We start from the raw sequence: 11,713 nt of genomic DNA, 5'->3' as shown, positions 1-11,713 counted from the left end.
CGGGGGCTGGGGGAGAGAAGTTCTTTTCCTTCTACAAGTTCTCCTGCTTCTCTGGAACTATCTGAAATCCATGGCCGACTCCAAACTGGTTCATTCCAATAAGCAGGGGGGGGAGACAGGACAGGAAGAGGAGAGCAGAATAAGGAAGGTTGGGGGTTATAGGGAAGACAGTGGCTCACAGGGTACAAATGGAGTCCTACGCAAGGCTGAAACCGCAAACTGCGTCACTACATTTTTTTACTGAAATTTCTTCTCCATGAAATTTTCTAACCAATGAAACACTTACTACTAACCCCAAGTCACGATTTTTACATTCATGGATCCTAAATAAGAGCTCGGTGGGGCCAAAGCCGCCATGACACAGGATGTGATTGTAACGCGTGTCTCATTTCTTTTCTCCCCCTTTGCTTTCACATTAAGGAAGGAGCAGATGGATGGGACCAATAGGTAGGTTTCTATAGTAACCAACCTGCACAATGGGGTTTTCTTTGCAGCGTCTGAGTTAATGACTTGCGTTCCGAGATGTCCATGGTAGTTGCGACTTTAAAGGCGCGTAGGGATTTAACGGAATAATTTGACTCAAGTCTGTAGGCTGGTCATACACTTTGGGTTGTTTGTTGAAAGAATAGGCTCAGAGAAGGGCCTGTATGGAAAATATATCTTATTTGTGAGTCTTAGTTGTCTGCTTTCAGGAGAAGAAAAGGCAGTTTATTGCAAATAGATTCGCCACAATAATGCAAGATAGAACACCATATTTATTCTGCAGAAAGCTTTACCATACCTGAGTAAACAGCCCTAGAAGCTCCCTCTGTTTGCTTAAGATAGCAGCTGCCATTTTAGCTTGGTGTGATTTAACATCTCTTTCCTACTGCTTTGAATCTCTGGCTGGATGGTAGCTCTCAGCTCAGGTTACAGCAGGGAGGGGAAGGGGGAGGAGGGAGGTGGGAGAAGGGAGGGGGAGAGAGGAGCAAACTGAGCATGCTCAAGCCCGGGCCCTGGAGGTTTTTGAGCTGAGAGAAGGAAGCCTTATATAGAAAACCATGTGTATACAACAGAAGGAAAAAAGGGGGTACATTATCCCTTATAATACATGAGTGATACTCAGAGTTCCCTGTATAACTCAGCCTGCAGCCTTGTGCCTTTATAGGGGCACAGAACCCCTCAGTGACTGCTAATATCCTTATCATTTACAGTAGGGGGTACATTATCCCTTATAATACATGAGTGATACTCAGAGTTCCCTGTATAACTCAGCCTGCAGCCTTGTGCCTTTATATGGGCACAGAACCCCTCAGTGACTGCTAATATCCTTATCATTTACAGTAGGGGGTACATTATCCCTTATAATACATGAGTGATACTCAGAGTTTCCTGTATAACTCAGCCTGCAGCCTTGTGCCTTTATATGGGCACAGAACCCCTCAGTGACTGCTAATATCCTTATCATTTACAGTAGGGGGTACAGTATCCCTTATAATACATGAGTGATACTCAGAGTTCCCTGTATAACTCAGCCTGCAGCCTTGTGCCTTCATATGGTCACAGTGTGACTCTTATTACCTCTATAATATACAGGAGACACATATAATAAATTCTATAATAAATAATTCTTTTTATACACCTAAGGCCATTGATTTATTCTGTTGCTGTCAAATAATTTTTGACTAAAATCCATGTTGTCTGATGCAGGGAGTTGCACTTAAGCCACACGTTGCACTGCAGATCTAAAACCAATGTGCTGGTACCTGTAGTTGCCACTAGGGGTCACTGTGGCTGCGCCAATGAATAGCAAAGGGCGGTTATTACTGGCTGCTCGGCTCTGCTGCATTATAAGTAGGGCATTAAAATCTCAGAAATAAAACACATAATTAATTTTACAGTTACATCTAAATTAGCAGATCAGATCGCACGTAACGTAACAGCGGCCCGTTTCCAAAGGACAGGGTCTTACTTTTGTGGGTCAGCGCCTTGCCGCTGTGATAGGACAGACGGTAATCAATTTGATCAGCGGTTTAAATTCCCTGATATAAATTTGATGAAGACAATATGTCCTGACATTTCTTTTCGGAAATTCAAGCAAATGCAGATTGAAAAGTCACACTCTCCAGACTAATGAAGTCCCGGGAGCGGCGAATCCGCAGCCTGTGAGGGTCGGGGTTTTATGAGATAAATTCTCACTAAAATGCCTTAAATTACATACAATTTCCCTTCTGAAAAGTCTTATGAGATGCCCACTCTGTGCCCCCACCAGTATGGCAGCTGTATGCCAGGGGACAGGGGGCCTGGACTACACCACTGTAGGTGCCCCTGAAGATGCCCCCAGTAGCCCCCCATCTTCTTTTCTGTAAATTCCCTGCATATACTCTGGGCTGCTGAGCTAAAGGACCCACACACAATATACAGGATACAATAGTCATGATACAAGGATACATAGTTAGTTACATAGTTACATAGTTACATAGGGTTGAAAAAAGACCATTGTCCATCAAGTTCAACCCATCCGAGTAAACCCAGCACACACCCTATACTAACCAATCTATACACTCACATACATAAACTATATATATACAACCAGTAATACTAACTGTAGATATTAGTATCACAATAGCCTTGGATATTCTGCTTGTTCCAGAACTCATCCAGGCCCCTCTTATAGGCATTAACAGAATCTGCCATTACCCCATCACTAGGAAGGGAATTCCCCAACCTCACTGCCCTCACCGTGAGGAACCCCCTACCCAACATCCCCCGGCAGGGCATTCCCCAACCCCCTCACTGCCCTCACCGTGAGGAACCCCCTACCCAACACCCCCCGGCAGGGCATTCCCCAACCCCCTCACTGCCCTCACCGTGAGGAACCCCCTACCCAACATCCCCCGGCAGGGCATTCCCCAACCTCACTGCCCGCACCGTGAGGAACCCCCTACCCAACATCCCCCGGCAGGGCATTCCCCAACCTCACTGCCCTCACCGTGAGGAACCCCCTACCCAACATCCCCCGGCAGGGCATTCCCCAACCCCCTTACTGCCCTCACTGTGAGGAACCCCCTACCCAACATCCCCCGGCAGGGCATTCCCCAACCCCCTCACTGCCCTCACCGTGAGGAACCCCCTACGCTGCTTCAAATGGAAGCTCCGTTCCTCTAATCTATAGGGGGGGCCTCTGGTGCGCTGATTGTTTTTATGGGAAAAAAGAACATCCCCCAACTGCCTATAACCCCCTCTAATGTACTTGTACAGAGTAATCATGTCCCCTCGCAAGCGCCTCTTTTCCAGAGAAAACAACCCCAACCTCGACAGTCTAACCTCATAGTTTAACCCTTCCATCCCCTTAACCAGTTTAGTTGCAGTCTCTGCACTCTCTCCAGCTCATTAATATCCTTCTTAAGGACTGGAGCCCAAAACTGCCCCCCATACTCACTGTAACTGCCCCCCATACTCACTGTAACTGCCCCCCATACTCACTGTAACTGCCCCCCATACTCACTGTAACTGCCCCCCCATACTCACACTTTATTTGCTTTAGTAGCCACAGAATGACACTGCCTGGAATTAGACAACTTGTTATCTACAAAAACCCCAGATCCTTCTCCATTAAGGATGCCCCCAACACACTCCCATTCAGTAGATAGTTTGCGTTTATATTATTTCTACCAAAGTGCATAACTTTGCACTTATCAACATTGAACCTCATTTCCCAGTTTGCTGCCCAGTTTTCCAATTTTGTCAAATCGCTCTGCAAAGCGGCACATCCTGCATGGAACTTATAGTTTTGCACAATTTAGTGTCATCAGCAAAAATAGAAACAATACTGTCTATGCCCACCTCCAGGTCATTAATAAACAAGTTAAAAAGCAAAGGCCCAAGGACTGACCCCTGCGGTACTCCACTAACCACACTGGCCCAATTAGAAAATGTTCCATTTACCCCACTCTTTGTAATCTATCCTTCAGCCAGTTTTCTATCCAATTACAAATATTATGTTCTAGGCCAATATTCCTTAATTTGATCATTAACCTTCTGTGAGGTACTGTATCAAACGCTTTAGCAAAGTCCAAGTAGATGACATCCACTGCCATTCCAGCATCAAGGTTCCTACTCACCTCCTCATAAAAGGCGACTAAATTAGTCTGGCAAGATCTGTTACGCATAAAACCATGCTGGCACAAACTAATAGTATTGTGAACTGCAATGTATTCAACTATCCTATCCCTTATTACCCCTTCCAGAAGCTTTCCTACTACTGATGTCAGACTAACAGGCCTATAGTTTTCCTATAGGATAATTACTAATGTGTTCAGATTCCCATTACATGGCAGAATCCAGTGTAGTCTGCATCAACATTGATTCATAATCAGCCCTGTAGCATCAGCTTCTATGGCAAATGTCACCCTGTGCTGATGTTTTGGTGATTTCCCACAATCCCTAAACTTAGCTTTCTAGACCTCACTGAGCATGTGCAGTGCCAATGACACTCAAAAGATGGCTGAACCAGATCCAAGATGGGGAGCTGCCGGGGGAAACTTTAAAGACCTGGATCATTACTACTATAGGGCTGCTGAACCTCTGGGCTGGTACAGTAAGTCAACATATAAAATACAGCATTCCTAATCAATCATAACCCTTTTTCTTAAGTTTTAGTTCTCCTTTCATTGGTCTAAAGGAGAATTTCCAATTTAAATACTGCCTTGGGGTGGGGGTGGGGGGGGGGACCTCAGAAACTGACAGTTGCCCAGCAGCTTGGGATCCTAGATGGAAAATAGTGGACTCTAGAAACAAAAAAGGGTAAACTAAAAGTATAGGAAGATTATAGGCTGATTATATCACCTTATTCCCCCTTCCCCTCTCTATTTCTCTGGTTCTGAGTGTCAGAAAGCTTTATTATATAGTGTTAGCCAATAAGTGACAGTCAGGGCCTGTGTCGGGGGAGGGGTGGGATGAAGACTTGCCAGGGGCCCATCTGCAGAGGGAGGTCAAGAGATAAATGGTCCAGATCCCAAGAGTTGGCCAATATACAGGTATATGTAGGTTTGGGCACATTTGGGTAACTTTGGGTGTATAAGGGCATTATCCAATTGATCAGGGGTGCAGTCTCTTTAGATGAGTATTTTTTCAACTTGTCACCCCGGGTCCCAGGAGTATTAGGCCCCATGATTTCTCATAGTGGCCCTGGGGGTAGTTATCCAGTTGCCCCTGCTATTTGCACCCTACTGTATCCATGGGTTTCAGAAGGTTTCATGTCGTGCACATAAGAGCAATATTCTCCCTTCCTTTAGTACAATGCACATCCATTCTACCTGACATTCTAGATACAGTGTTGGCCCAAGTGGGCCGGCTGTACGTTACACCTGTGCCACACAGACAGAGGTAACACTAGCCACATTGGATTTAGCCGGGAACATGTGGCCTCTCACCCCGTGTCTGTGTGCAGGGAATATAATAGCACCTTCAGGGCACGGGTTCTGAACAGCAGGAAATTACTGTAACTGGAGCAGCGGATCGGCCATAGCCTGGCATTGTATATCCAGTTATAGGGAAGCTTTACCTTCTCTCAGCACAACAACGCATTGTTCCCCCAGTCCCAGCTGAGTCTGAATGCACCAAACCATCTAGCAGCTCCCTGTTCCCTTGTTACCCTGCTGTTTCCTTGGGATCATACATTAACCATATAATAAATATACTTATCCCTATGAGCAGACTTGGGGGGCTGTTCCTGCTGAATTGTGCTTAGTACAGGGGAATCCCTATGCTGCCATAGTTGTATGGTATCTCTCTGTACAGGCTATGAGCAAACTTAGGGGGCTGTTCCTGCTGAATTGTGCTTAGTACAGGGGAATCCCTATGTGCCATAGTTTTATGGTATCTCTCTGTACAGGCTATGAGCAAACTTAGGGGGCTGTTCCTGCTGAATTGTGCTTAGTACAGGGGAATCCCTATGCTGCCATAGTTTTATGGTATCTCTCTGTACAGGCTATGAGCAAACTTAGGGGGCTGTTCCTGCTGAATTGTGCTTAGTACAGAGGAATCCCTATGTGCCATAGTGTTATGGTATCTCTCTGTACAGGCTATGAGCAAACTTAGGGGGCTGCTCCTGCTGAATTGTGCTTAGTACAGGGGAATCCCTATGTGCCATAGTTTTATGGTATCTCTCTGTACAGGCTATGAGCAAACTTAGGGGGCTGTTCCTGCTGAATTGTGCTTAGTACAGGGGAATCCCTATGTGCCATAGTTTTATGGTATCTCTCTGTACAGGCTATGAGCAAACTTAGGGGGCTGTTCCTGCTGAATTGTGCTTAGTACAGAGAAATTCCTACGCTGCCATAGTTTTATGGTATCTCTCTGTACAGGCTATGAGCAAACTTAGAGGGCTGTTCCTGCTGAATTGTGCTTAGTACAGGGAATCATACATTTCCATGGTGAAATATAAAGGTATAGTGGCCCATTTATACAAAACTCTTGTTATAAAATCGGCTATTATTTCTTTTCTATTAGACAATTTGTTTTACTGGTCCAAATTCACATTTAGAACCAACATGTAAGTGTGACATAGTATATTTACAGTAAGTCAGTACTATAGTGTCCATGGCACATACCATTGCTCTCATTGCTTCATTTATAGTGAACTTGTTGTGTGTCGCTATCACGCCAACGTTGCACGTCGGATCACTGGTTTCCATCTTAATCATTTTCCCTTCACTTTACAGTAAAGTCATGTTTAGTAGGGAACCATTCATTGGATCGAGCTTCAAAAGAACATTTAGGTATAATTAATCAGCATATCCACTCATTAGCTGCATGCCCCTCCCTCGCTTGCCTTCCCCTTGCTATGTACAAACTATTTAAAGGGCAACTTCACCTAAAATAAAATCTAACTATATAACTGACTTCCCTTCCTTCCTTCCTTCCTTCCTTCCTTCCTTCCTTCCTTCCTTCCTTCCTTCCTTCCTTCCTTCCTTCCTTCCTTCCTTCCTTCCTTCCTTCCTTCCTTCCTTCCTTCCTCCCTCCCTCCCTCCCTCCCTCCCTTCCTCCCTCCCTCCCTCCCTTCCTTCCTTCCTTCCTTCCTTCCTTCCTTCCTTCCTTCCTTCCTCCCTCCCTCCCTCCCTCCCTCCCTCCCTCCCTCCCTTCCTTCCTTGCTTCCTCCCTTCCTCCCTCCCTTCCTTCCTTCCTTCCTTCCTCCCTCCCTCCATCCGTCCGTCCGTCCGTCCGTCCCTCCCTCCCTCCCTCCCTCCCTCCCTCCCTTCCTCCCTTCCTCCCTTCCTTCCTTCCTCCCTTCCTTCCTTCCATCCTTCCTTCCTTCCTTCCTTCCTTCCTTCCTTCCTCCCTCCCTCCCTCCCTCCCTTCCTTCCTTCCTTCCTTCCTCCCTCCCTCCCTCCCTCCCTTCCTCCCTTCCTTCCTTCCTTCCTTCCTTCCTTCCTTCCTTCCTTCCTTCCTTCCTTCCTTCCTTCCTTCCTTCCTTCCTTCCTTCCTTCCTTCCTTCCTTCCTTCCTTCCTTCCTTCCTTCCTTCCTTCCTCCCTCCCTCCCTCCCTTCCTTCCTTCCTTCCTTCCTTCCTTCCTTCCTTCCTCCCTCCCTCCCTCCCTCCCTCCCTTCCTTCCTTCCTCGCTTCCTCCCTTCCTTCCTTCCTTCCTTCCTTCCTTCCTTCCTTCCTTCCTTCCTTCCTTCCTTCCTTCCTTCCTTCCTTCCTTCCTTCCTTCCTTCCTTCCTTCCTTCCTTCCTTCCTCCCTCCCTTCCTTCCTTCCTTCCTTCCTTCCTCCCTCCCTCCCTCCCTCCCTCCCTTCCTTCCTTCCTTCCTTCCTTCCTCTTCCTCCTTCCTTCCTCCCTCCCTCCCTTCCTTCCTTCCTTCCTTCCTTCCTCCCTCCCTCCCTCCCTCCCTCCCTCCCTCCCTCCCTTCCTTCCTTGATTCCTCCCTCCCTTCCTTCCTTCCTTCCTATCATGCATCCTTTTTCCTGTTCTCTCTCTGTTTCTCTAACATATATATGAAACATGTATTTAATACTATTAATAAGTGATGTTTGGGTGAATTTCCCCTTTAAGATGCATGCCTACAGCATTGTGTGTTGCATTTACATAAAATATTTATTGATGCATCTGGTGCGCTCCATCTCCATCTACATACTATATTTCAAAGTGTCACTGCTACAGATGGAGCTTCACACTTATCCATTGGCCTCCGATTAGGAGCAACCTGCTGTAGATGTTCTTGCATGAGTTCCACCAGGGACGTTAGCCCTGTGGCTACAGAGGAAGGACTCTTGTTTGCGATAACAGTTTATTTCTGCCCTGTATTCCACAGTACTTAGATACATTAATGAAGATGCTAAGGTGGCTCCTGTAGCAAGAATGAGACGGGCATCTGGAATTCATTTACTCAATTGGGAAAATAGATTGGGCATATAGTCAATGACTATTAAATGCTTTAGATTTGTGTTTACTGGTTTAAGACCTGAGAGCAGGTGGGATTAGAGTTAAGGGTGGAGGGGCATTTTGCTTGATATTCAGCACCACAGAATCATCCAAGGGTCTGAAGGTTGGGGGGGAGGAGGCACTGAATGACCCCTCTGACTATTAAAGATAGCCCTGGCTAAGGGGTATCGGTCAGTATTCAGCTCTACCAATCTATCATTATTCCCTCTGACCCACTGTGCAAGTGGTGAGGATAGCTCCTTTCTGCCTCCTGGGGTTGGATGTTCTCAGGGGCTGTGCAATGTAATTACCCCTACCCCACAGCACTTTGTAGAGAAAGGCATGACCATGTAGACTGGGTGCACCCAGGAACCCACTGTTATGTTTGAGTACCTTCCCCTCACTACAAGGAGTGGAAGAAGCGATCCGTGGTTGGGAAAGGGAACTGTAGAAGGTTTTATGTTCCCTCTTGCTTGGCCATTTTTCCAGCTACTCCTCACTACAGACAAATTCCATAATGATTTCCAAGGAAGGGTGAGGGCTGCCACAAGGGAGAACTTTGATCTGGTTGTATTTAGGAGGCCAACAGCTATTCTGAATTTTCTGAATAAATGAAAGCAGCCTGTTTGGGCACCCACCTGTGTAGCCAAGTTGCTTACAATGTGGCCAACTGGAGCCTGGACTTTAGCTTCAGAAGAGGTTCTTTAAACACAGTTACAACATACATTAAGCATGGCGGGACACATGTACCATTCTATTACTGCACTGCTTGCATCCCATACTAATACTACTTACAGCCAATGAGCACGCTGCCTTTTTTTTTTGCATGTGGACTTTTGCTGAATAACCCCTTACAATTATATATTATATTCAGATTAATTTGCTTTTTTTTCTAATAACTCATTAATACTCATCTATAGCGTATCTCAATAATGGTAATCTTCTAACAACATCATTAAATTCCATAATGGAGGCCTCACCAGCTTTAAGAGCTGTAGAACCAACCTGTGATTGTTAGCCAAAATACAAAGCCTGTGGAGCAAAAATGGTCAGGTGATATCTTGTCAGCAATAAGACGCAATGGAAAGCAATAGCCTAGTATACGTATATAAAAGCTTATGGAGAGGCACCAAATAACAACAGAAAATTTGTACTTTGATGGGAGATTAGAAACTGTGGAACTTGTGGAAATTTTTTTGGCTTTAACTCCAAAAAGCTGTGGGAAAACCCAACAAGTCAACAATGGTAATTAGTTAACCCAAGAATCTTCACATTCATCAGCCACTTTTGTGCTTCCATTGGTTCATCTTTAGAACCATCCTTTGTTTCTTCACAAAATCCTTCTTCTCAAACTAATGCCCACCCAACCACCAACATGAGACTTTTGCGCCTTGTTCCTCCTTGTGCCTCTCAAAGGCACAAGGGGGCACAAAGTGACTCTAAGACACACAAATAACCAGGAGACTTTGTTTTCCAATGAATAAATGTCTCACCTGTCATTTATACCCTATGAGTCAGTCATCCACGAATGTGACATTCTTCCAGTCCAATTATGGTTTCCAAGAGTGCACTGTGCGGTGAGTGTGTGGGAATGACTAATAGCCAGAGGCCTTTTTATCAAACTTCTATTATGTATTTTTTTTCCCCCTTTGATTGAGACAAATACCAGAAGGTTCATTTCTTTTCAGCTGGGTACGACACATGGAACTGCCTGTTCTCGCAGCTTTCCCTAAGTAGAAATGTCACCAAGTGAACTTTAGCCCGTTGTCTGCAGGGTTAGTGAAGCAAATGTTACGATTCATAGAAGTAATTCATTGACAAGTACAACTTGTTTTCTTTTGTCTATAAACTTACAATCTTATGGAATGTTTTTAGGGCTTAGCAGACAGGAAAGGTCTTTGGACCCCCAAGCTAAGAGGGTCCCTTAGCCATAAAATGCAACTGAGGAACATGCTGTTTTGGCAAGATAGTGGGCATTATAGTACAGTGCCGCAGGATGGGAATCCCTGAATTTCAAGTTGGGGCTCCACATATCTGTCATTGACCAGGCTCTCTTCTTCTTCAGACCTAGAGCTAGAACTATCTATATTGTGCCTAGGGCAGTAACCCAGAAGCTTGTGCCTAATGACTTATTGGGTGATGATGACCTGATGAAGAAAATAGGCCCAAGCCCCCACCCTCTATCCCCACCCTTCTTTCCACGCATGCCCCTGCCCTCCCATCCCTTCCTTCCACCCTAGCCCCCACCCACTCGCGCTTCCTTCCATGCCCCCACCCTTTCCTTCAACCCTGCCTTCCCACCCCTTCCTTCCACCCAAGCTCATGCCCTCCCACCCCTTCCTTCCACCCAAGCCCCCACCCTCCCACCCCTTCCTTCTGCTTTGATCTCAAGAACCTCTAGCCTTGCCCCAAATGCCAGATAAAAACTGTCAGAAGAGGGTGTGGAAATCTTATTTTCAGCATTCTTTTCACCCATCACCTGGTTTGTCATAAGGAACTGGCTCTCTATGATTCACATTATAATACTTTTTTGCCCACACTGTAACATTTACCAAAAAAACACTAGCACTCTCCACTACCAAAAACTTGTTCAAGCCCATTACAGCACAACATTTTATGAACAGATTCCTCTTGGAGGGCCAAACAGAGTCCTACACATTTCCTTACTAAGTGAAGGAGAAAGGACTACTGGGGGCAAGAGTAAGTTACAGAAGAACATGGCATAGACAGCCTTTTATATATATATACAGGTCCTTTTCAAAAAATTAGCATATTGTGATAAAGTTCATTATTTTCTGTAATGTACTGATAAACATTAGACTTTCATATATTTTAGATTCATTACACACAACTGAAGTAGTTCAAGCCTTTTCTTGTTTTAATATTGATGATTGTGGCATACAGCTCATGAAAACCCAAAATTCCTATCTCAAAAAATTAGCATATCATGAAAAGGTTCTCTAAACGAGCTATTAACCTAATCATCTGAATCAACAAATTAACTCTAAAAACCTGCAAAAGATTCCTGAGGCTTTTAAAAACTCCCAGCCTGGTTCATTACTCAAAACCGCAATCATGGGTAAGACTGCCGACCTGACTGCTGTCCAGAAGGCCATCATTGACACCCTCAAGCAAGAGGGTAAGACACAAAAAGAAATTTCTGAATGAATAGGCTGTTCCCAGAGTGCTGTATCAAGGCACCTCAGTGGGAAGTCTGTGGGAAGGAAAAAGTGTGGCAGAAAACGCTGCACAACGAGAAGAGGTGACTGGGCCCTGAGGAAGATTGTGGAGAAGGACCGATTCCTGACCTT

General features: G+C 45.4%; 1 protein-coding gene across 2 annotated transcripts in view; it reads left to right on the top strand.

The window, feature by feature from the left end:
* Window positions 1–11,713, top strand: part of kcnq3 (potassium voltage-gated channel subfamily Q member 3) — a 99,185-nt gene that overhangs the window by 77,622 nt on the left and 9,850 nt on the right. The window contains exons 9-10 of one of the 2 annotated variants that reach the window (XM_031904409.1): window positions 421–447; window positions 6,705–6,761. In XM_031904409.1, coding sequence (XP_031760269.1) covers window positions 421–447; window positions 6,705–6,761 — 84 coding nt within the window. The remainder of the gene's footprint in view (window positions 1–420; window positions 448–6,704; window positions 6,762–11,713) is intronic. The other variant, XM_012965168.3, reaches the window with a different exon arrangement.

This window comes from Xenopus tropicalis, chromosome 6, assembly GCF_000004195.4.
Source record: "Xenopus tropicalis strain Nigerian chromosome 6, UCB_Xtro_10.0, whole genome shotgun sequence".
Taxonomy (NCBI): domain Eukaryota; kingdom Metazoa; phylum Chordata; class Amphibia; order Anura; family Pipidae; genus Xenopus; species Xenopus tropicalis.
Note: the sequence above shows the minus strand (reverse complement) of the source record. Positions and strands in the feature narration are given on the sequence as shown.